This window comes from Populus nigra, chromosome 3, assembly GCF_951802175.1.
Source record: "Populus nigra chromosome 3, ddPopNigr1.1, whole genome shotgun sequence".
Taxonomy (NCBI): domain Eukaryota; kingdom Viridiplantae; phylum Streptophyta; class Magnoliopsida; order Malpighiales; family Salicaceae; genus Populus; species Populus nigra.
Genome location: NC_084854.1, coordinates 17,191,527 through 17,216,918, shown reverse-complemented (window position 1 = coordinate 17,216,918; position 25,392 = coordinate 17,191,527). Strand labels below are relative to the sequence as shown.

Below are 25,392 nucleotides of genomic sequence, written 5' to 3'. Positions count from 1 at the left end.
GAAATAGCCTGTGCCCTTTGAATGACCAGTGTGTTGACTCTTTTCATCCAAAAAAATCATTTCAATATGTCATTAGAAGCGCTATCATGTCATCTTGCTTGTTGAGTGGCCCCTGTTGGCGTTGATGGTTCGGTTTGTTACGTATGGGCTTTTATTTTTTTTTTATTTTCTTTATCTTCTTGAAAATTATAGCTTGACCATTTTGGTTGTTAGTATTTCAACTTCAATCCAAATTCATTTGATATTTAATTTTTATTCTTAGCTCTTTTATAGAAGTTTTATTTATTTTTAATTTCATCATTCCATCCTAATTTGCTATATATTGTGTTTTTCAATTTGATCCTTATTATTTTGATTTCTATTTTTTTCCTTAACCTTTTTATAAAAGTTTATGGGTTTTTAATTTAATCATTCAATCCAAATGGATAATATTATGTTTTTCTAACCCGGTTCTTATTATTTTGATTTTTATTTTTTTACTAGTCTTTTTTGTAAAAGTTTTAATTTTTTTTTTAATTTTACCATTCAATAAAAAATTATTTTGACTTTAATGTTGATTTTGATCCTTATTCTTTTGATTTTTCTAGGTTTTTTTTCCTAAATTGATTTTTCTTTTCAATTTCACCCTTTATTCAAATATAAAATTTATTTTGATCATAATTCTTTTAATTGCCTCTTTTTTATGAAATGTTTTGTATAATTGATTTTTTTTTTTAAATTCCATCCTTCAATATTTGATTGATCAAGAATCAAACTTCATGATTTTTTTTTATATATGATGCTTTTTCTCTAATGATCAAGGTCACGAATTTGAAAAGTTAACATGAGTTTTTTTTATATTTAAAAAAATTTATAATTCTCTTTATTTTTATTGAGTTATTCTAATCTAATGATCTGAGTAGCGGCTTTGACTAGATATCATTGATTGGCTTGGCCCTGATTATCAAGTTTAGATATTTATCAGGCTAACTCGGGTTAATTAATACCAATTTGTTTTTGTCATTTTCTATCTCATTTTGTTTTTCCATCTTTAATGGACTGTGAATTAAAAAACATAGTTTGTCTCTTTTTTTTTAAATATTTTATCCCTAGATTTTTCTAATCATTTTTTATTCAAATTTGATTTATCTAATACTATTTATTATGTTTTTTTTATCAAAATAAAATAAAAATATCTTATTGGACCTGGGTAAAAGAAAATAAAAAAACTCTAGCGTAAGAATATTATTATTACACGCACACGAGACAAGTCAAGTCTTCGTATTCAATTTACGTGCCAAACCCGTTTTCCTATTTCCGTTTCAGAAAAATCTGAATATTCACCATTTGTAGCTTCCGGCTTGTTTCAGATAAACAATCTGTGGCAACTAAGGGGCACGTCTTTTCTTTTGTTCCAAAATACCCTCTCCCTCCTTCCCTCTCACTTTCCCTTTCTTTTTATTTTTTAAGGCCCATAAATCATATAGAAAAAAGGTTGGGTCTTTATCTCTCTGTATGCATTTCTTATAAGTTTCATACTTGTTTTGCGATAGACTTTTCAGTCAAAGAAGGTGAATTTCATTTCAAGTTTCTGCAAAATCTAATTGAATCTACAACAACCCATTTGCTAAATTTACATCAATTTCAGTTCAGAAAAGTTTAATTTGAGTTCTTTTGAATTTACGAAACCCCATTTATTTGTTTATATTTATATGATTTTTGTGTATCAGGGAAGATGGAGATCGATAAAGCAATCAGAGAAAGTGATGATAGGAGGCTTAAAACCAAGTACAACAACGCCATTTATGTTATCAAAAGAGCTCTTGCTCTATACTCGTGAGTTTTTTTTTTTATTTTCTCTTTCTTTAACTGATGTCTTATAGTTTACCTTACATAACAGTTATGATATTGGTTGGTATTGAACTGGGTTTGAAATTCTGTGGTCATGTTTCCAAAATATCAAGTCAATGGAAAAGAACAGCAAGATTTATGCTGTTTGGATATTACTAATATAAAAAAGGATGAATGAAACAGATTCAAGGATATGTTCTTGGTTGAATAGAGAAGAAAATTTTGAATTTTAAGTAAGTTTTTATTTGCATGCAGTTTGGTGTCAGCAATAAGGGTGAAATGGAATCACTCATTGGATATCTTTCATCTTAGTTCCTTTTTGATCTTTAACAATGGAAAAGATTTGTTGGCTTTAATGTTTTCGGAACCAGTTTAGTTCTCTTTAACCTGAAATGATTGAATGTGAATGACTAAGAATCATGTAAAGCAGTTATTTCATATCAATGAAAGGTTTATCTCTGAAAATGGTAGAAGAAAGTGAATCATACTAATTCCTCATCCCCCAATCAATCCTTCCCGTTGGGTTATTGCCCCAATAAAAATAAAACAAAATTGTAGGAGTAAAATCTTGATAGAATTCGAGAAAGCAAGCAGCAAGTACAAGACAATAAAAAAAAATATGTATTTTGTATAGGATTAGATTAAACAAATCAAATATAGGATTAAACAAAAGGATTCGCAAATAAAAGTGCTAATGCTACAACCAGTCCATAAATTGTTAAAGCTTCCATAAAAGCCAGACTAAGCAATAAAGTACCCCGTATTTTTCCCTTTGCCTCGGGTTGTCTCGCGATACGTTCTACAGCTTGGCCCGCAGCAGTACCTTGACCAACCCCAGGTCCAATAGAAGCAAGCCCAACGGCCAACCCAGCAGCAATAACGGAAGCGGCAAGTGATATGAATTCATTGAATATCAAATTTTTTTTATCAATTCATTGTATTTTTTTTTTGGTTTTGTAAAGAAAGTTGAAATGTGTTTGCATGAAGGCATTTTGATTATTCTCTTTTGGATCTAATGGGTGGTATTTCTTGTCAATACTTGCCTGGATTCTTGTGATTCTTTAATTAAATGGTTTTGCCGCGTGTTGCTGCTGTTGTCGGTTTTTTGAATGAGCAATTACATTCCTTTTGGGGACTAATACAGGCATGACAACAGCTGCCAGTTTAGTAGATTTTTTTGGGGACAATTTTCTTGTCAAATAACAATACAGGATTTTTATCCTCTGACTGTCTCTATTGAACGAAATCTCTTACTATACCTAATGCATAATAGTTATTAGGGAGTGATTGGAGTTTACTCAGTAAATAAAGTAATTCACTTCTTAATTACAAGATTTTTTAAAAATCCAACTTATTGGAGGGTGTTGTTATTCATTTCTTTTTTAATTAAAATTCATGGTTTTGTGGGACTGGTGGGATTTTTTTTGAATCTTATGTAGACAGAAGTGAAAATTCCAATGGTATAGAAATACCTTTCAGAAGTATCATTGGCTGATCAGTTCCTCAGACTATCTTCTTTCATGCAAGACACCCAAAAATGCATTTTATTGGTCAAAGGCAGTAGTAGACTGCATTTTACTATTATTTTACAGGAAAACACGCCTATCCCATATCTTGATTTAGGCAACCTTTTCTTTTGGGCCTGGTTTGTGAAAATAGTACCTAATGTGTGCTCACATTGTTAATTGTTAATTTGGAGTTTTTATGATTTCTCATACATTCACATCCAAACAAACATCAAGCCTGTATAAAATTGACACAAATGTTTAGTGCTTTAAATGCATGGGTTTATGGAATAGCCTTTTTTATTTATTTATCTTTATCCATTCATTGACTGCACACAAGTATGGTGGCTGATGCTTGTAAGTTCTGAAACTGTTTTATTCTGCAGGATTGAGGAGGTTGCCTTCAGCTTCAATGGAGGAAAGGATTCAACAGTAGGATTTCTTCCATATTTTCTCAAGCAATCCTCTTGTTATCTTTTGTCTTATCAATGATGACAATAAACTTGTGTGTGCAGGTTCTACTGCACCTACTCAGGGCTGGCTATTTTTTGCATAAAATGGAGCAAAAATGCTCTAATGGGGGTCTGACTAGTTTCCCAATTCGAACAATATATTTTGAAAGTTCTGCTGCTTTCCCCGAAATCAACTCATTTACCTATGATACTGCATCAAGGTGAGAAGCTCTTTTAATGTGCCGTGCAAGGAGTTGAATACTTGTTGATAAAATGTCTGTGCAAAGTAATGTCATTATTTTAGGCTTGTTGGAGACTTTTACACGTTAGCTTATTTATTCATGTTAAATTACTTTATATGAGCACTATTTGGGTCAATTTATTTATGTTGAATTACTTCCTATGAGCAGCTATGGTTTGCAACTAGATATCATTAGTTCAGATTTCAAGTCTGGCTTGGAAAAATTACTGAAGGCTAATCCAATTAGAGCTATTTTCCTTGGTGTTCGAATTGGTGATCCTACTGCGGTATGTTTAACACTTAACCTTGAAGAAATGTAGCTAATGTGGTTTCCTACTCTGAGATCCTTTCTGCAATTTTGTGTGCCTTATTTGGAGATTGAGCACAGACGTGTCTGACAACATGAGGTTTTTCCTTGAATCATGCAGGTGGGCCAAGAACAGTTCTCCCCTAGTTCACCTGGATGGCCTCCATTTATGAGAGTGAATCCTATCTTGGATTGGTCTTACAGGTGGTCATTTAACACTAGCTATAGATCACCCCATTCCTATTTTTCCTTTGGCATTCAATCATTAATGTCAGTTTTATGCATCTGTTAAATGCATCATCATTTTTTTAAAGAGCATCTGTTAAATTATGTGGAAAGCATTTGCTGCAATTGCTGCATCAATCCCACCTGCCCTTACTTGCATTGCCATTATGTCTTAATATCTCTGAAATTCTTACTGTGATTGAGCGTGAACATTTTATCTTTTCCTGCATTTATCAGGTTGGCATATATTTCTGGGCTTTTTACTTATTTATGTTTCTTTTGCAGAGATGTTTGGGCTTTTATCCTAACCTGCAAGGTCCAGTACTGCAGTCTTTATGATCAGGGGTAATGTTTCTCTTATATAACTTCAAATACTGATCTTATTGTTCAAATATATTATTGGTGCAGACATTGCTTATTAATTCTGTTAGTTACTGCTTTATGCTAATATATAATGCATTCTCTCTTGTACGGTAACTGGTTTCCACTTGTTCATAATAACCTGCATGTTCTTTTTTCTTTCCCCAGATACACTTCAATAGGGAGCATACATGACACAGTTCCAAATGCATTGTTGTCCATCAGTGACTCCTGTTGCAAAGAAAAATTCAAACCCGCATACTTGCTTTCCGATGGAAGATTAGAAAGGGCAGGGAGAGCAAAAAAGTTTTCTTCTTCCATCAATGCTGTTGGTAATGGCTCAGGGAGTGTGGATTCACATAAAAGTAGCTTGCTCGTAGCCTCAGTCATTGCTGTGGGGGAAGAGATTCTGTAAGTCCCTCATTGGTAGATGCATGTTTTTTGTATCCCTGCTAGTTTCTGCAATTGTATATTAGTTTTTGTATCTTCCTCATAATCTCGGGATTTTCCTCCTTTGGTACTGGCAATTCATCTAACAATTAAGTGGTGGTTGGTTTCTGAATTTTTACCAATTTTATTCAACTATTAAGACATTTTCTTGGGTACGATAACCTTCCTGCTCACTCTAGTTTGATTTGCTGATTTTTATTTATAATTCATTAGATTATGATTTTCGTGATCTGTGGTCAAGTTTGCATTAGCTCATAATCCCTCAAATTGTCTTAATGTCTTTTCTTAGACTGCACACAAGCGTAACAAATTTGACAATTGTGGGCTATATTTATTGTGCAAACATTTAGTGGTCATGCATATAATGGAGACATGAACAAGAATCTCACTATTTGACTAAAATATTTGGGTGTGTTTGCATTTTTTAGGCCCTTTATATTTTATTATTTCTACTGCCAGCTGTTATTGCTGAAGTTTCTGGTACTTGTTATCTGTTCCATAGCTCAGGTTCGGCACTGTTGAGGATCAACTGGGACCTTCATTGCGTAGAAAGATCCATTCCATTGGTTGGTCGGTATCACAAACTGTTGTTGTCCAGAATGATGTGAGTTATCTTCTATTATAATTATCACAAACTGCTGTTGGCTGGTACAAGTTTTAAGCAGCATATCTGTTTGTATGTCATATGTAGAGGGTGGATCTGGTTTGATAATTAAATAGAAGATTTTGTATAAATGATATACTTTGTGTTCTTTGTTAGATGACTTATTTGGGCTTTACATACAGAATTCAAGCATTTGAGTTTCTTATTTTCACTTGAAACTCATTTTGTGGATTTTTCTTTGTACCAGAAAGATTCTGTGGCTGAAGAGGTTGAGCGACGGAAATCTACCAACGATATGGTATATCCTCACATTCTGTGAAAAGATCTCTTCTGTTGATTTCCATACTGATATAACAAAGTTAATTGGGGCTTTGTCTTCTTAGGTTCTGATATTTTAATGTCAACTCAATCCTTTTAGGTTTTTATATATGGAGGGGTGGGCCCATTGCACTCTGATGTTACCTTAGCAGGTGTTGCAAAGGCTTTTGGGGTTCGTCTTGTGAGTTTGCCTCCCCCCCCCCCCCCCCCCGCTCTCTTATCCTTTATCATAAGCAAGATCTATCGTTTAGCTACATTCATTCTATTTGGTCTGTACAGAATCACTCGCTGTATCACTTAATGAGTGATAATTCCTGGAATTTGAAGATCTTCATTTCATCTCTTAAATTTCTTGGTTGAATCTGATGTCTTGAGAACGGAAAGGAGGGGAAAAAAAAAAACAGAGAGAGATAACAACTACTGCAAAAGGGTGTCATTCAGCTTTTCCCAACTTGTTGATTGCGATGTAGCTTTAATATTTCACTAAATGTCCCTCTTCATTCTGTTCAATGTAGGCTCCCGATGAAGAATTTGAAGAATATCTTAGGCATCTTATAAGTGATCATTGCACTGGTGATCAAAATGAGGTAATTTAATATCTGCATTTAGCTCTCATGATTTGCTACTAGCAAGAAGAAGAAATGGGGTGTCTGTGCCTCATTCTCATTATGTGTTTATTTAACAGCTGCATTCATTTATAATGTGGAAAGATGACAATCTAATCTAGATAATGCATTTGTTGCTGTAGTATCAAATTCCCTCTCTTATGAAGATAACTTATTTGAAAATTAAGAAAATTGAGCATACACCAGAATGATCAAGATATGGTGCTTTTATTGAAAGAAAACACAAATAAGAAAAATTAAGTTCATTGAGTTTTTAACCCTCTCCAAGGGCTTTACCTTGTTTTGATAACCATATACTAATGGAATGGGTATCAAATGCTTCGAAAACTTCCCTAACATAGGTGGAATCTTATCTGTCAAAGAAAGTTGGCATTCCCTAGATCTTGATGGTTATGTTGCAGCTTGGCTCAATGCTTGGGGTTAGGTTATTAGGTTGCTTTTAAAAGAACATTGTTATTTTTTTATGACAAGGATTTCATAATCCATCTGCTGTTGGTAGTCTCCACATTTTATCTTATGGTTTGCATTCCTGAAATTTTGTCTGAATATGCAAGCCCATCAACATCTAACAATCTATGCAACTTGAATATAATCTTGTTCCTGATTTTCATTTCTTCAGATGGCACTGTTACCTGAAGGTATCACTGAGTTATTGCATCATGAAAAGCTGGCTGTGCCTTTGGTATGTATATTGAAGCTAAAATACTGTACTTGTGATACTGTATATATTTCCTCTTGAAGAATGCAATTAATGCTATTTATGACTTGTTTGAATTTTGGTCAAAAAATCATATCCTTTCAGATTAAGTGCCAGAATGTAATCATTTTCACAGCAACAAATGCCACTGAATTGGACAAGGAGTGGGATTGTTTGATTGAATTAACGAGATCCTGTGGCTTTTTGCCAACGATGGTACCTTATGTGTCAAAGCATCTACAGACAAATCTTTCAGATGTGCGTATCAAAGTCTACCATTTCACCCAGTTTATTAACTTTTACTGTGATATGATTTGATTGTGTTTAGTGCTAGAGTTGAATCAGTTTGACTACATCCTTATTATTGATGTCCGCGTGTATTATTGTTTTCTACCTGTTCCAAGATAACTACTCACCCTGATCCTGTCATCCTTCCTGCTGCATTTATATTAGTTATACTTGGTTCTTGACTGAATTGCAATATAACCTATTTGGTGAAGTTTTTGGTCCATGCATGGATATCAGTGGCATCTAATATATTTTTCAAAATGTAAACGTATTGGCACTCCTACAAAATTACTTGTCATGAGATTTGAAGACTATTGTCAAGATGGTTGTCTTTGATTTTCTTCAGGGTTGGTTGACTGGATTTTGGGAATTTTCACCCATCCATACCTGGTATATGATTTCTTGGTAGCATGAGGTTGAATTGCACCAGCAAGCAAATGAACTAAGAAACATCTACCATTTATGTGGAAGCGGTTATAATTTTTGTAGCTAGTACTAGAATGTATCGGATTATTTTTTGGTTCATCGGAGGCTGAGTGGAGCCTTGAGCTACAGTCAGGAGAGTTGCCATCCCCCATCCATAAGATTTGAAAAATTTGAAGTCTTAACTGCGGTGGTGTCGCCAAAATCAGAATGCTTAGATTTTGATATGCTAAATGATATTGTTATTCTTATGAAGCTAATATTTTTATGTTTGTAGCATGACTGTGTATAGATTTTTTCTATAAATGCAGGTTGAAACTGCCCAACCTCTGTCAAAACTGTGTCTTGAATTCCCAGATCTAAATATTGGTAAGATACTAAGGTTCTTAGATTTGTTTCTTGGGTCATTTTTGTATATACACTGTCTCTCCTCATATTGTTTCATTGTGCAAAATGAAGGGTGTTATCGCAAATCCAGAAAAGGGCCTCTAATAATTAGTTTTGAAGGCAAGGTAAAGGAAATTTTCGCTGTATTCTAACTTTTGCCATTAGAATTCATAAGTTAGCAGTAAGCTGTTCCTATAAAAGTGAGCAACTCATGAAAACTGATTGCAGGATCAGACACAGATTGAATCAGCTGTAGAATCACTATGCAAGTTGTTCCATCCAGGCACCTTCTCTGGGATTCACTAAGTTGATGGTTTTTCTCAATCTTTATTTCCGTTGCCTGTGAAGCTTCAGAATCTGGCAAGCTTTATCTGATAGCAGCAGCACCTACACAATTATAGACGAATGAGATCAGAAGGGGTTTTATTGGGAATAGAAAAGAGAAAAAGCCTAAAATGGAGATGGAGAATTATGACTTCTGAATAACCTGTCAAAGCCCGTTTTAGCCGATGAGAAACACTAGTGCAGCTTTCATGATGAAATTTGATTAAAAGAACTTCCTATTTGCTTTTAGGCACCATTTCCCAATCAAAGGGTCTCTAGTGTTGAATAACCAGTTACTGTCGAACAATAAGCATATCTTTACTATCTTCAAGAGCTTTTTGGTGCTCATTTTTTTTTTGTACTTAATAATCAATACCGTGAGAATTGCCATCTGAGCCATTTGTGAACTAGATGCAGGGTTATAAAAACTGAATGCTCATGGATATATTATTAGACGAACGAAAATATCCCTTTTCTGCAAGAGTGATCTTTGATTTTGGAACAGTGTAAAAAATGCAACTGACAGTGGAGGCTAAGTTACGAGAAGCTTTCGACAATAACCTAAATTTTAGCGTTGTTTCCAGCAATTATTCATGCTAGAGAAGGTGATGATCAGGACTTGAAACCGCAATGTTCCAAGAAATCTCATCTGCGAAGGATTAGCCCTCAAAAATCGTTCAATATTTGAACAAGACGGGTTTGGCACCTCTCATTCTCAAATCCAAATAGTCAGCATCTAGTTAGTACATTCTAGCTATGGTTAGCAACGGGAATATAGACGCATTTTCTAGTCTCATAGTTTTTTTTAATTAAGGAATGGAAATATGGTTCCTGTATTTAACAAGATAAATTAAGAATAGATAAATCAAATAAGAGTTGTTAATGTTGATTAAATATCTAAGCAGAAAGAAAGTTGATTATTTTTCTTTTATTAAATATTTTATTTTGGTTATCATTTTTAGTTTACACATTTTCTTTTATTTTTCATTGATGTTAATTATGCTCACTAAATATATATGATTTATTTTTTTTATAAATTAATCATGCAAATACAATTTATCTATCTAATTTTTGTGGTGAGTTTTTTTTTTAATAATTTAAAATAATCTCTTTAAAATATTATGAAATCATAGAAACAATCAATATTTAAAAATATTAATCTACGTATATTTTTTTATATGTATTTTGAAAGAAAGAACAACTTTTTTATTTTATTTTATTTTAAAAGGTGACATATTATTGTTTGCTTGGTAAACAACTTTTTGCATTCTAGTCAACTCTAATGACTAGAAAATTAAGGTATAAGTATTGGAATTTAAACAACTTATTTTTAATTTATTTTTGCTTGAGACCTCATTTCAATTAACTTAAAAACTCAAAGTTAAATCAAATTAAAAATATTTTTGGAGGCCTGATTTATCTTTTTCAGCACATTAATTAAATTCTTCTTTTACAAATAAATTTATAAATTTATAGACACTAAAATCAAAGTTCTGATCATCTAAGAGTTTTTTTTGGAAACTTCCTCTCTTTTTTCTTAACTTTCAAAGATTGAAATGAGACAAAAATATAGTTTAGAATCGAAACGCAATAACCTAAAAGAATATGGATAAAAAATGAAAAAAATTAAAACTTTAGGGATCAAATGAAACTTTTGCATTTTTTTAAAATGAAAAAATAATCTATTTCTTACTTTATATCAATCCTGGTCTTGTATCTCTCAATTTTTTTTTTAAGAAGCTAAGACTCTATTTTATAAAATTAGTCATTAATTTAGTGTTATAATACTTAAAGATTTATATCATAACTTATATAAGGACGTAACGCTATGAAAACATATCTTCAAATGATGAAATTGAAAAAACAAAACAAAGTCATGACCGAATTGCAAACCTTATAAAATACAGGGACCAAAAAAAAAATTGGACAAAAAGCATAATAACTCCGAACGGAAAAAAGAGCGGTGCAAGAACATGGAGGATAATACGAAGAAAGGTTTAGATGGCACTGGATTGGAATTGCCAGTGAATCTCCATGGCAACCTCAAAAGTGCTTCTAGCGATCAAAGCCACCTTCAAATTCTTCACGATATCAAATCTTCCAATACCCCTGTAATTTCATCCTCTTCTTTGGCACTGTTTTTCGCCTTCAAAACCTTTTCTTCTCATTTCATTTCATTTCATTTTCACCGACCTGACTTTCTTTAATTTCTCACATGTTTGCAGGCAGTTATCAACTACGGTGCTTCATGGTACGCTCCCGCATTCTTCTTTCTTCCTCTCCACGCTAATCTCACCTCTTGTTTATGTGGCTAATGCACGCTAGGTGTTTGATGTCAGACTTCTTTGAGAACTGTCCGTGTTTCTGCGTATAATATTAGAAATGATAGATAGTCTGCACCACTGCGTTTTCAATCCAAATATCTTGTAGGGAACGAGGATTAGCTCATCCATCGGGGGTTTTTGTTATTCAAATATTGTGTAACATCACATGCCGAATCTCGAGATTTATTCACATATTTTTAGTTTCAGTCAGGGGTTCTATGTGAGACAGTAGAAGGGTGGGGTTGTTTTTGTTACAGATCATTGACCGGCTAAGCCTTAATGTAATGTAGTGGGCTGAGAAAGTTCAGACAACTTCGCTTTACGAACTGGTTAGATCACCACAACATCATTAAATATCTGTTGTGTTTTCAGGTGTCGCGTGTGCAGCCAGATTCTTCCTGCGTTTTGCCAGCTGAGTAACAACTTCCCGAAGCTTTCTTTCGTATATGCGGATATTGATGAATGCCCGGAAACAACTCAGCATATTCGCTACACACCTACATTTCATTTTTACCGCGACGGGGAAAGGGTAGATGAGATGTTTGGTGCCGGAGAAGAGCGCTTGCACGATCGCTTGTGGTTGCATTCGTGAAATATGTTGTAGGATTGTTTATTATCAACCATGCCGTCGAGAAACAATCTGATGTGCGCTGTATTTTCTCACCTTTTCTGTTTAGTATACTCGTTTCAAGCATTATAGACTTGTATGTGATGATTGAAATTAAAGACTCGTCTTCGTAAATAAATAGATGGATAAAATAAAGCAATTTTTTGTAAATGGAAACAAATAATAGCTTCAGAATTGATCAAACCAGATAAATGACACGTTGGAAAGTACAAAAAAATGTAATGAAAATTGATGAATACGGTTAACGTCTATTCCTTAATAAAGGAATAGCTAGAAAAAAAAAAGAAAAAAAAACTCCTGAATCCCTTCTCCCTTGAACCCTTGGAACATCATCTCAGAATCACTTGCATGTGCTGAAGCTTCTTTATTATATCCCCCCATAAGCAGAATGATGGCTACGATGATAACCACTTCCAGGAAATGTATCAAGCCAATCCCAAACACTTAGGCATTGGGCTTGAGAAGCTTGACAGTCTCCCATGTGAAATCTGGGTCATCACGTCCAAAATGGCCATAAGCAGCAGTCTTCTGGTACCTGGAATTGCCTCCTCTCATCAAGTCGAGGTTGATAGCAATCATTCCAGGCCTGAAGTCGAAATTCTCCTTGATCAATTCCAAGATATCCCTGTCTGGAATCTTGCCAGTCTTGTAAGTGTCCACAAAAACTGACAATGGTTCTGGCACACCAATTGCGTAAGAGACCTGCACAATACAGCGCCGAGCAAGACCAGAGGCCACCACACTCTTGGCAGCCTGCCTAACAATGTATGCACCACTTCTGTCCACCTTTGTGGGGTCCTTGCCTGAGAAAGCGCCTCCACCATGAGCACCCCATCCACCATAAGTGTCAATAATAATCTTACGACCAGTGAGTCCTGCATCTCCATGAGGCCCACCAATAACAAACCGGCCAGAAGGGTTGAGGTGGAAGATGGTCTTGTCATCAAGATATTGAGCTGGGATAACAGGCTTAATCACATGCTCTTTCAGGTCCGCTGCAATCTGCTCATTAGTGACATTCTCATCATGTTGTGTTGAGATAAGAATCGTGTGAACCCGGATAGGCACCATGGCTCCACCTTCATTCTTGTACTCAACAGTAACCTGGGTCTTCCCATCAGGCCTTAACCATGGGCATGTCTTGTTCTTTCTCACCTCAGTTAGCTTGGCACCAAGCTTGGTGGCGAGGACGTGAGTTAATGGCATGAGCTCAGGTGTTTCATCAGTAGCATAGCCAAACATATGGCCTTGGTCACCAGCACCAATTTCCTCAGGCTTCTTGGTGAGGTGTCCATGAACTCCTTGGGCTATGTCAGGACTCTGCTGTTCAATGTTGACAAGGACCTTGCAGTTGTCAGCATCGAGGCCAACGTCAGCCGATGTGAAGCCAATGCCTCTGCAAGTATCCCGGACAATTTTCTCGTAGTCCACGTTTGCCTTGGTTGTGATCTCACCAAAGACCATGACCATGTTAGTCTTTGAGCAGGTCTCACAGGCAACCTTGCTCTCAGGGTCTTGCGCAAGGCAGGCATCAAGGATGGCATCCGAGACCTGGTCACAAAGCTTGTCTGGGTGGCCTTCATTTACAGACTCGGAGGTGAATAGGAAGGTATCCATGTTAAAACTGGACCTGATGATCATTTATATAAAAAAAATGAAATAAGGATTTATTTGAGAAATGAAAAAAAAATAGATCCATTAACCAATCAATCATTCTTTGATTCGCCCATTTCAAACCAACATATACCATCACTAGTAGTTGGCTTTGTATTCTGTTTCTATTTTCAAGATTTCGGAAACATAGAGAAAAATGTTTGTTTTGAAAAATGTTTCTATTCTCATCCAAACTAGATATATAAAATACCAATGTTGTCGCTTTTAATCTCTCTATATATCAATCCAATAACACAAACAAAACAAAACATGAACAGCAACAATCAATCTAAATTCTAAAATTGAAATGAACATAACAAAGAAATTAAGGAGACTGACCTGTGATTGTATGTGCAGATCTCAAATGCGACAGCGCGAGCGAGCGAGCGAGAGAGAGAGAGACTTGCTTGAGATAAGTATGCCTATATATAAGAGATAGAGAAGCGTGGTGTCGTTTGACTCGCTCTCTGCGCTCTTCCTCACCTCTTTTCTCTTCGATTGTTTCCCTTTCCCCGCCCTTTTCGCTTTCCTTTCTTTTCTATTTATCGCCTACTTGGTTTTATTCCGCTGTATTTTCATCCACATTCGTCACCCCATCCCATACCATTCAATACGTGGGACCATGTAGGCAGCGTCCTGGATCATCGTCCGTTTTTTTTATTTTTTAATGATGAAAGCCTGAGACATGGTGGTCCTCTGGTGTTCGGTGGGTAGGGCCCACTCCCACCTAATTAGAAAGAAAGTGGAGCCCCACTTCTCCCAGATCCGATCTCGACAGCGCCTTGCCGCGCGTTATAAGGCCGTCATCACATGGGTAGGTGGGCCCATCTTACCTATCATGTCACCTGGCTCCACCAACTTTCCTTCGCTTTCTGTAATTAAAGTGGTTTCTTAATCCTATATTTACATACATTAGATATTAGATAAAAAAAGAACTAAATATATCCTCAAAGTTTTTTTAAAAACGATAAAAGAGTTTTATTTCTTGATAATTCTCGAAGTGATATTCCTTCTTCTTTTTTTCTCTTAGACTAACACCTAAAAGAGGCAACTTGAGAACTGAAAAATGCAAAAATCAAGGACTGGAAAGAAATACGTCCATTCCAAATCTGATCTACTCGAGGTTTCTAATATCTCGCAAGTTAAAATAATTTACAAATGCATATTCAGTAGCCCATTCCTTCTCCAAATCTTGCCATGTCCCTCTAGCTAGAACAAACCTGCAGGCATGTGGCACCCAGGAGTGCATCAACGCTTCGACTTCATCCCTATGCATAGCATAGCAAGTCTCAGGTTTCTTCTTGCTGCTAGCCAGGTTCTTGCAAGCAATGGATTTTGGCTTTATCTTGATGAACATGGAATTATAAATACTGCACAGAAGCTAAGACCCTTTCTTCGCAGCTCAAATGCTCACCATCTAAACGGATATTTCAACCACCCAAGCTATCATGTCATGTCTGTAATGAAAAGGAGACCGGTTAAAAGAATGCACATGATGTTTAAGGCAATAGAAGAACAATAAATGCCCAATATAAACGCAGAGAGTAACCGCTCATGGCAGTAAACAGAAGGAATAAGGAAATCACACCTAGCACTGGAAACTATCGCGATTTCCTTTTTTAACAACTTAGAGGCTCGAACTTGGACTTTTTGAAGGGAGATGGACAAGGTGCAAGTTGAGTTAGGGGATAGAAGGCAACACTAGCATGGTTTTGGAACAAGATTAACTACAACCGGGTTGGATCTTGGCCAACGATGCTTGGATCTTATCATTAAAGGTCCAATACTGGGTTGTAATCTGATAAACAAGGGTAGAGAACAGATGCTCACCACGCCCAGATTGGTTTATGATTTGATACTCAAGAAAATGTCGAATGTAACTGGTCTATTTACCTCAAGCAGAGAAAGATTGCTAGAGTATCCTTCCACCCAGAATGCCCAAATACAATATCATCTGTTGACTCGGAGAACATTGTTACAAATTCCACCCTTGGTAACCGATTCCATCTGAGGATCAACCCTCCAATGGCCATCAACAATGAATTTTATCTGCTCAAGCATTATAAATTGTTCAGATAATTATTACAGATTAAATCTTGCATATAAAACTTTTCTGATAGAATTTGATTGACAGATCAAGTTCATGTTATCTAAAATTTAAATTGAAGTTCTAATAATTTTTAGTCTCCTATATAGCAGAACATCTTTCCCAAATGTGATGGCGTCAACATTGAAAGGGAATATTGGAGTCTTCATTTCATACATGATTCTGCTGGAAGCAAATACATGAGCTATTCCTGGTATCAAAGTTGCCTATCTTTTGAATGTAAAAATGAGGCAATAGCATATATAAGGAGTTCACACCTCATATACCCCAGGATAAAGCCACAGCATTGCTGACCAGAGTCTGGATTTCCTGGGAAAACATGCATCATAGTGAGCTCTTGATTCCCTCGCAGTTAAAACAAAATACAGACTATACAACCTCTCCAGATGTCAGCATAAGAAACATTTCAATATGGCAATTACAGAACATATGGCAAGCAATTGGAATAATAGCTTCATAGATTGGCAGGGGAGGAAAAAACCCCTTGACTGAACCCTATCTGAAAAGACAGGAACCTGATAATTTTCCAGAGTATTCAAGTTCATATATCCACCTTTCCAAGTTACACTCTCTAATTAGAGTTTTTCCTCTTTGTTGGGCGAAGTAAAAGCTCATATTTTATCAAATTCATGCACTAAATAATGTCTACAAACTCCATGAATGCCAACATTATTCAACAATGGTCTAAAGAGCCAACGTTATGCCAAATGAATATATTGGGACTCAATTTGAAAAGGAATTATCTTGAAACATGATGCAGTGTTCCAAGTAAGCAATTGATTAGCAGGACATGAGACAAAATACCTACACAATCAATATATGAGGTTAAATTCACCAGAGAAAAACATTATTTAGCTCCCCAAAAGTTATAATTGATCATGTATGCAATAATTAAAAGAAGAGAGGATGTTAAAAAACCTTGATCCAAAATGATCTTTGATGCTAGAGGATGGCTGAGGATCCAGTCTAACTGGGTGATGCCAACCATTGAAGCTACCTGCCACCTCCACCATTTCACCATTCCCACAATATGCGACCTCAACCTGTAAACTCAGATCCTCACTAAGTGGACTTAACAGGTAATAATCAATGTATTGGTCTATTTGACAAGGATTATTAGATTGGTCATTTGTTTTTTGTCCAGTTGGAGCAAATATTTTCTACTTTTTCTTTCAATTTGTTGATAGAATCAGGGGGGGTTAGATATATTGGGAATTAAAGGGTATTTAATCATTTTAGGAAGTTTTACTGCAGAAAGTATAATTCTTCTAAAAAAGATTTATGTGATTATATCACTCAGAAGTTAGCAACATAAAGTTTCAAATAGTTAGCTCAATCTCTACAAATTATTTTGTTTCATTTAATGATTCCTTTATCGGTAGCACATTCAAAATTGTTAACTACCAAGCCATTTCGTTTTTACAAAATACAGAACAGGTGCAAAAAGATTCAAAAGCAGTACCTCCACTAGTCCTGAAAGGCTTTCTTCAGCAACAAGTAATTCAGCATCTTTTTCTGAGATAAGTTTTTGCGCTTTGCTGATTTCTCTCTCAGCCTTGGTTTGCAAAGCAGATAAAGCAAGCTGTAGAAGAAAACTAAAAACAAAATAAATAACTGAAGAGTGCCCTCATAAGAATTAATGTAGTGTTTAGCATTGTGGTAGCGGTTGCTTTTCAAACTGCTTTTCGCTTCGAAATCATCAAAATAATATTTTTTTATTTTTTTAAATTTATTTTTGACATTACGATAGTAATTGTTTTTATTCTAAGTTTTCATTTGAAACCATCAAATAATTGAATAGAACCACCCCCCCCCCCATATTGACAACTACCTACTATCAATGACTTAAGATTTATATTCAACTATACACAACCAGAGGATTACAGAACATTTCTGGTCATATTGAAACCATCAAATAATTGAATAGAACCCCCCCCATATTGACAACTACCTACTATCAATGACTTAAGATTTATATTCAACTATACACAACCAGAGGATTACAGAACATTTCAGGTCATATTGAGACCAATTCCAAGGTGATAAATTGGTTGTGTGACATTACAGGAATTCACTACTAGTCAAATTTGTCAATGTCTGCCTCTCAAGTTTTCATGTATGAAGGTATAAGCTGCGTCCGATAACCATGATGGCATTGTGTATTCTTCATACAAACCTAACCAGTTGCATTGAGTGGATGCTGAGAATGATTTCAATATCAGCCACTAGGAAGGCTACTATAGCTTACATACCTTTTCCTTCTCAATCTGTTCCTTCAACTGGGATAATTCCAACTCTTTCTGATGCTATTATACCAAAAGACACAAGAAAAAGTTCAATTATTCCATACAGTGAAGCTCCAAGCAAGATAAGGCTTCGAGAGAACATTAAAATGGATACCAGTATGAATTTGAGGTGATTAATCTCAATCTGATTGTCCTTTTTGTTTGTCTGCATTACAGAAACATGAATACCAAGAAAATAGAATATAAAATAATCAGGCATGAAACTTGAACAGGGTATCATAATGTGACTAGTAATGTTATATGATGACCTCTATATCCAAATCCTGATCAACATCAGCACCAGCAAGACCTTCAGCTGGCGATTCATTCCTACACGCAAGCCAAATAGTGAAAGAGAAAAAAGAGAAGAAAGAGTAGATCACAAAATTTCTCTTTTGATCCCAGTAGCTAATACAATAATCAGAAGTAGACAGGAACATGAATGAAACAAATATTTAGAATCTTTCGTCAAATTAGTTTCTTTACCAAAACTAGACAAGATAAATCTCCAAATTTTCTTTCATTACTAAAAGAATAGAAATAAAGTGTTTCATTGAAAAAGGCATTATAATATACAATTGATAAAGAAACATCATTGAAAAAAGCGAATCTAATAAAGTGAAAAAACAGAAGTAAACACATGCCTTAGTCAGAAATAAATATTACTTGGAAGCTCATAGAATTCAAAAGCAATTAAAGTACCACTAGATCACTATTCATAAAGGAAATCTAGCCCTGCAAAGAATTAAATAAAAACAGTAACTTCAAAAGGGAAATACTTTGAGAAAATTTACAATACACTAACCTGAGGGTGCGGCTTACTGTCACAGAAGGCACAACTTGCATGGATGTCGATAAATTTTCATTTAATGTTGAAGCAGTATCACTTTCACCAACTGCATTTTCAAAGTTCTCTTCAGATGAGATCTTTGAATGATCTTCAGTCATGTTTTCTGGTTCCCTAAATCCCTTGCTTTCTCCACTACCACTCCCATTTGACAAGCCATAGACATTATCTGATAATCAAGAAGCTCCACAGAGTCAGCTTCAAATTCCAAAGGCACCAAACATAGAAAATATCAATTTACTCGAAGTCAGCCAAATATATCTTAAAAGATGAATATTGATGCCAGTCCCCACACCGATGTGTGAAATCAAGTACTGAATGCATCTATACAGCTAACAAGAAAAGGCATGGAATTTGATGATGAAATGCACAGTAGATAATTCAGTTATAATACAGTTTAAATCCCAGAAGTAAAGAAAAGCCTCATTGGGGGCTACAAATGAGTTGATGAGCCAAGTCAACACAAGCTTTCATGTAAATAGGGTTGGCTCAACTAATCATTTGGAAAGTTCAAACCCACCATGTATGTGATCAGCCTAGGGCATGGAGCTGAAGCTCGGCTCATTTACATCTTGTTAATCAAAAGATTGGTCTGAGCTCCAATAAAACTTGAGTTGTTTAGATGGACAAATGAGCCAATAAATAAGTTGAAATTCATGTCTTATGTAATATGTCATGTCTCAAAATAACAACACACGTCATAGGTAAGTTATTAAAAGAATTAGTTGAAAATAAATATTTTCACAAAATTTGCAGGCTCAAAAGTTTTTATATGCCCAAAACCTTAAGATAAACTAGCACAAGAATTCAAATGTTTTTAGAAAATAAAAGCTTTTGAAAGTGCCAGATCACTAGAGCTTATAAAACTAAATGAGCCAAACGTCGCTCAAGCTCAGCTTCTTCTTAGAAATGACCTTGACTTTGTAACCTTGATAAAGAAGCTTAAACAAGCTTATTTTTGGACAAGCTTCATGCAGCTTGTGGGTGAATCAACTGATTTGCACCTCTAGCCTCACTGCAGGACTGAGTCCACTTGGCAATTTTAAATTTTCATAATCATAATCCAACTAGGTAGCAGCAAACATGTATCTCAAGACAACAAACATAATGTGAGCATCTCCCCATTGGAAGCTCATAATTTACAATACAAAATCCCACACTACAATTACACCCAGCAACATGCATGCTAAAGAACACCAAATTTCTGGATGGTTTTCCTTTTAGAGCTTCTAGACACCATAATACACAAATAATTTACACTCCTATCAAACCATTTCTTCAATTCTTTACCAATATATTTTAGTCCCGCATTGAACACCTTATGTGCATGTCAGAACAATCAGTTTGTTCTGTCCTTCTTCCATAGGTCAATAGTAATTAGTGAACTTACCTTCAATGGTGTCCAAATCTCCATTCTGAATGAACTTTGCCACCTTTTCCACCAATGATGAATTGGCTGGCATACAACTATTATTGTTATCAATGAGACCCGAAATATTTGTCACATTGGCATAATATTGTGTGTCTGAAACCCCACTCGACAATGACATTTCTTCTGCTCCAATGCCGACCTTCTCATCCTGAACTGAATCATATTTGACTTTTTCCTCAAAGGAAAAATTAGCTGAAGTTTCTACATGCATGGAAGTATCTTCATTGGAGTTGAGATCTGGATACACATTCAAGACACCAAGATTGCTGTCAGCAATGGAAACTTCCGCTGACAAGGAAAATTGTTTGACCATGCTTAAGTCTTCTTCACCTTGCTGTTCCACGTCATATAATGAAGTTGACATGGAATTATCTTCAACCATACATTTAACTTCCTCATCTTGCTGTTCAAAAGTACTCAAGGATGACGACAACAATCTGTCTTTGACTATGATTTGAAACTTTTCATCTGGCTGCTCTACATCATACAAGGCCTTCTTCTCCAATGACAAATCGACTGCCGACTCTATAGGCATGCAAATCTGTCCACCAGATTTGTGTTCCAGCTCAACATCTATATTTCCAGAATGGTTCTTGGTGATGGTACCTTCAGTTGACAAGGAACAATCCTTCACCTTCTCATCCTGACCTTCTAAATTATGTGAGGCTATCAACAACAATGGAACTTAAACACAAAAATTCAAGCATAGACAAAAGAAACAAGCATTGACCTGTTGCTATAATATCTGCACTATGATTGATTGTATCCTGTCCTTTAGCTAAATTTTTCTCCATATTAGGCAGCTCATCACTGTCTGATTCAGTTGAACTTGAAAGAAGATCTCTAATAAGTTTATATCCTCTCCGTCTTACAACGTTTGCCAGGTCATTCCTATGGAATATTCAGACAAACAGAAAGAAAACTATGTCATATTCTATTTCTTGAATAGAAATGACTGCATTCATGTAAGCACGAGTCCTTTCTTTCACAGGAAGAACAGATGATTTCAGATAGACATCTTTCATAGCCAAGTTAGGTGCTCAAATAACCGATTATATTGATAATAATAGCCATTGAACTGTTCTAGTTGCTACCATAGTAAATGAATTTCACTTCTTAGTAGCTTAAAATTTCATTAAATTTTTCTTGGACATTCACTTCTAAAGTGAATGAAGTCCCTGAAATTTGCAAGAACTTTTCAAGCAATTCAAATGCAACATATTAATTAGAAATGAAGTAAAGAAAGTAGCAATGTAAGAAAGAACCTTCCATGATCTTGAAGCTCCTTGATTGAAGGTACATGACCCTCTGGCAGTCCAAAAGTTGATAGAAATTCACGCAAATCATTGCAAAGCTCCACATTGTTCTTTACCTTCCGACTACCCCTAAAATCACCAGTCCAAAAAAAAAAAAAACCCATCAATCAGAGAAATAAATAGAACCAATATCAATAACTCCAAAGAGAATCGAAGGACTAAGAAACCTGGGTTTCTTGATTGAACAAGCACAAGTTGCGAGATTTATTTCTCGTTGTTGTAGTTGTTGTTGTTTATGGTACAAGAAGGGCTTGTGGTAGGAGATTGAAACGAAGGATGGGAGTTTATAGAGTGTTGCCATAGGAAAAGGCGGAGTTTGAGTTTTGCAGAAATGAGGAGCAGATTCTGGTGCAGCAGTGTTTTATACTCCGTTAATAATAGTGAAGAACGGTTGGGATTCTATGCTATCCATCCAGTACTCTAGAATGATCAAGAGAAACAGAAACACTGGCAAGCCCTTTCGAGGGTGACACTGACACAACTGAAAGATTATCAAACTTTTTTTTCCTTTCAATTAAATCATTCTATAGCCATCAGATCAAATTAGATTTTAAATTATCATAAAATATCAAATTAAAATATAAAGAATTGAAATATATATATATATATATATATATATATATATATATATATGCTAACCCTAAATTCACGAAAATTTTAATTTAAATCCATGAATTTATTATATTTATTTTTAATATCTTGAGGCTAGGGAGGTTAGAGAGAGAAGATAAAAAGAAATCAATAAAACACATAAAAAAAAGTAGTTGATTATCATGATTTTGATAATTAAAATGATTATTTTTTATATTAAAAAGTTTTATTTGATAAAAAAAATTTAATGATGATAATTTTTCCATCTAAACATGATGGAATATGCAAATCAACATCAATTTTGAATTTTAGGATGCAATTAATTTTCATTTATTTAGTCATTTTAGGTTAATTAAGGTTGTTGAGTGATTTATATTAATTGTTATGGTATTTTTAAATGAAAATGAGTTAAAAATAAAATTTTTAAAGAAAAAAACCAATTCATCCACCTGGCTGAACTAGGCTAAAAGCAGGTGACCTATCGTCGGGATTAATTAAAAAAAAAAGGTGCAACTTAGACAAAATTAAAAAAAGCCAAGGAGGGAACGACTTTTTAAGACATTCATTCGTGTTTAACCATTTTATATCTCTTAAATCTACTCATCACACTACCAAAAAATTACATATCATTAAAAAAATAATTTGTATGTTTTTAAATACTGTTTTAATTAAAAATAAAATTATTAACAGAATAACGAATGAAATTATGTTGTCAAAAAAGCATATTATCAGTGATTTTTATTATCAATAGATTTATAAAAAGAAATAGCACACCAATCAAAAAACTTTGTCGGCATTAATTTCGTCGATAAATTTATCGGTGATTATGACATATCACTGACAGAATAAATCATTGGTAAATCTATCAATGATGATATGCATATTACTCACATAATTAATCCGTTAGAGAATTACATCTAACAATGGAAAATCCTATAATTTTTTTTTAGATTCTCAGGAACTCTATAAGGGACTTAGTGCATCAATAATTCCATTGGTTTTTAAAATTCTATTGATAATTCCATCGGTTTTGTATGTAATATTTTTTTTAAAAATAAAATAAACAATATAATTAAAAAATAATTCAAATAAAATAAAAGGTAAATATTTATTACTGATTTAAAAAATATTATTAAATACAATTTATTTATCTAGTGGACAGAAGTTAAAGTAGTAGGCGGAGGCGGATCTTTATTGGAACTAGAAGGGCGATGAGGAAGAGCACAGGTACCACTGAGGGTTGTCAACAACTGCTAAATAAAATTTACTTTATCCTGCAGTACAATCGTTTTAGCTTTAAGTTGAGTCATCTCAGCTTGAACCTGTTTTTGTATAATCGCCTAGACGACTGGAGATTGCTAGCTCGATATCAATTGTAAGGTCCCAACAGTCGATATACTATACCATGCCTGTATATTCTTGGTCGTAGTGTTAGAGATACTATAAATCTGATTTATATCAGGTTCACCTGTAAATCAAGCCTCCAACCATAAATCTGGATTGAGTTCTGAATGAGTTAAATGATTATCCTTGTATATCTCATGCAATCAGGTATTATATGTTTCCTGGAAAAAAATGTTAGCAAATAAAAAATTAATAACTCTAAATTTTTTTTCTAAGCTCGATTATCCACGAGTTGTTACACCCCTTTCCACCGGTCCTCATTCCACATGTGAGTTTCAACACAAAAAAAAAAAAACTCCATTAATCTTGGATTGCACCCAAGCATTTGCATGCAAAACAAACGAAATCGACTTGACAATGTGCATGGTAATGGAAAATCTCTTTGATCTGGTTTTTTGTACTAAATTGTGACCGACACAAGAAACACTCAGAAGTCATGTGTTAGTTATAAGCATCTCATATACCCTCCGAGACGTGCGAAGGTCTAAAATCCCTCCACACATCCATGTCTTCTTAGCCTGAAAAACCCTTATCTTTTGTCTATTTCTTTGATTTTTTTCTAGGCCTCATGCGAGAAATCACACAACTTGGTTCATAAAAAAACGTTATTGGTTAAGATTACATAAAATAAAATTTTAATATTTAAAAAAATATCACAATTTGAATTTAATCTTACCTAATAGCGTTATGATTCTTTCACACTCTCCTAGCTACATCGTTGTCAGTCTCCTCTCAATAAAAGTTTTTCTTATATGTCAATTTCATAAAATAATTAGTTTATTAGAATAAAAAAAACTAATCGATTTAAATATTAAAAAAATAAATTATTTGTGTATATACTAATTTTGAACTTTCTGAACCAAACATCAATCATAGGTCAAATTAAATGAGTATTGGACGAATTTGCATAAAAATTAATTCCAATGACATAATTAAATTTTTAATGGGCCAATTTGATGTAATCATGGGTCAAATTGAATTTTAATTATGTTCAAGAATTAATTTGGGTCCAATTGAAGGAGCTAATTAAGTGCAAGGACTTAATTATACTTTAAGCGGGTCAAATTAATTGGAGGGCTTAATTGGTGAAAATTAAGTTTGGGAGCTTAATTTGGATTTAATTGAAAAATTAGAATTTTAAGAGACCCAATTTAATTTTTACCAAGTGAATTGATTGAAATTAGGGGCCAAACACAAAACTTGAGGGACCAATTTTGAAGCTCGAAAAACTATTTTGCCTATAAATAGCCTTCATTTTCAGCTAAGACCCGGTTGCTCCACCCAACAGCCTCCGCAGCGGCTCCCTTCTTCCTCAGCTCCGACCTACACACGGCTATGCCCACAGACCCGCAGTTGCTCCCTGCGCCCAGGAAAAACTTCCTTCTCCTCCTCTCAGCGGCAGTTCGTCTCCATCAACAGCCGCCGGCCACACCTGTAGCAGCTCCTCCCAGCTCCCTCATCACTTCTCCTCAGCCAGCGGAGCTCCCCCCATTTCAACAGATCCTCTTCTCCTTCGGTCTCCTCCACAGCCACCGAACGGCGGCAGCAAGCCACCTCGCCGTCTCCTTCAACCAGCGCCCACAGACCAGTAGCTCCATGGTCCAGCGACCGGCCACTTGAAGAAGAAGAAACCGGATCTGCAGTGAAGCAGATCCAACCGTGACAGACCCGAAGGAACCGGATCTAAGAAAAAGAACCAAAAGAGACTGTTGCTTGCGTTTTTTTGTGTTTTGCAGGTGACATTGATTCTCACTGCCGGTGAGGGGAA

The 25,392-nt window shown here is 35.0% G+C and overlaps 4 protein-coding genes across 12 annotated transcripts; 2 read left to right on the top strand and 2 right to left on the bottom strand.

The window, feature by feature from the left end:
* Positions 1-1,265: 1,265 nt before the first annotated feature.
* LOC133689668 (uncharacterized) lies at positions 1,266-9,432 on the top strand. 4 transcript variants are annotated; one of them, XM_062109632.1, is made up of 17 exons: positions 1,266-1,550; positions 1,710-1,815; positions 3,722-3,767; positions 3,851-4,008; positions 4,198-4,315; positions 4,457-4,539; positions 4,846-4,905; positions 5,089-5,331; positions 5,878-5,974; positions 6,222-6,272; positions 6,393-6,464; positions 6,808-6,879; positions 7,538-7,600; positions 7,721-7,873; positions 8,638-8,695; positions 8,786-8,838; positions 8,942-9,432. In XM_062109632.1, the coding sequence occupies exons 2-17, from the start codon at positions 1,715-1,717 to the stop codon at positions 9,017-9,019; spliced, it is 1,506 nt and encodes a 501-aa protein (XP_061965616.1). In that variant the 5' UTR covers positions 1,266-1,550; positions 1,710-1,714; the 3' UTR covers positions 9,020-9,432. The 4 variants fall into 4 exon arrangements, with proteins under 4 accessions (XP_061965616.1, XP_061965614.1, XP_061965617.1 ...); XM_062109630.1 differs by having other exon boundaries at positions 6,393-6,473; XM_062109631.1 differs by having other exon boundaries at positions 1,312-1,473; positions 6,393-6,473.
* A 1,556-nt stretch (positions 9,433-10,988) lies between these two features.
* On the top strand, positions 10,989-12,107 carry LOC133687929 (thioredoxin-like 3-3). The gene is made up of 3 exons (XM_062107281.1): positions 10,989-11,148; positions 11,263-11,288; positions 11,734-12,107. Exons 1-3 carry the CDS (start codon positions 11,011-11,013, stop codon positions 11,951-11,953), a joined length of 384 nt encoding a protein of 127 aa, XP_061963265.1. The 5' UTR covers positions 10,989-11,010; the 3' UTR covers positions 11,954-12,107.
* Positions 12,100-14,172, bottom strand: LOC133687928 (S-adenosylmethionine synthase 4). Its single transcript, XM_062107280.1, has 2 exons — positions 13,982-14,172; positions 12,100-13,619 (listed from the first exon to the last, which is right to left on the bottom strand). Exon 2 carries the CDS (start codon positions 13,604-13,606, stop codon positions 12,434-12,436), a length of 1,173 nt encoding a protein of 390 aa, XP_061963264.1. The 5' UTR covers positions 13,607-13,619; positions 13,982-14,172; the 3' UTR covers positions 12,100-12,433.
* A 550-nt stretch (positions 14,173-14,722) lies between these two features.
* LOC133687927 (protein PTST homolog 3, chloroplastic) lies at positions 14,723-22,140 on the bottom strand. Of its 6 annotated transcripts, XM_062107277.1 has the most exons (14): positions 21,797-22,132; positions 21,579-21,698; positions 21,044-21,204; positions 20,644-20,964; positions 20,272-20,550; positions 18,840-19,050; positions 18,304-18,364; positions 18,150-18,200; positions 18,002-18,055; positions 17,212-17,331; positions 16,668-16,792; positions 16,007-16,058; positions 15,536-15,691; positions 14,723-15,099 (listed from the first exon to the last, which is right to left on the bottom strand). In XM_062107277.1, exons 1-13 carry the CDS (start codon positions 21,928-21,930, stop codon positions 15,593-15,595), a joined length of 1,788 nt encoding a protein of 595 aa, XP_061963261.1. In that variant the 5' UTR covers positions 21,931-22,132; the 3' UTR covers positions 14,723-15,099; positions 15,536-15,592. The 6 variants fall into 6 exon arrangements, with proteins under 6 accessions (XP_061963261.1, XP_061963257.1, XP_061963259.1 ...); XM_062107273.1 differs by having other exon boundaries at positions 20,272-20,964; positions 21,797-22,133; XM_062107275.1 differs by having other exon boundaries at positions 20,272-20,961; positions 21,797-22,133.
* Between the last annotated feature and the right edge of the window lie 3,252 nt (positions 22,141-25,392).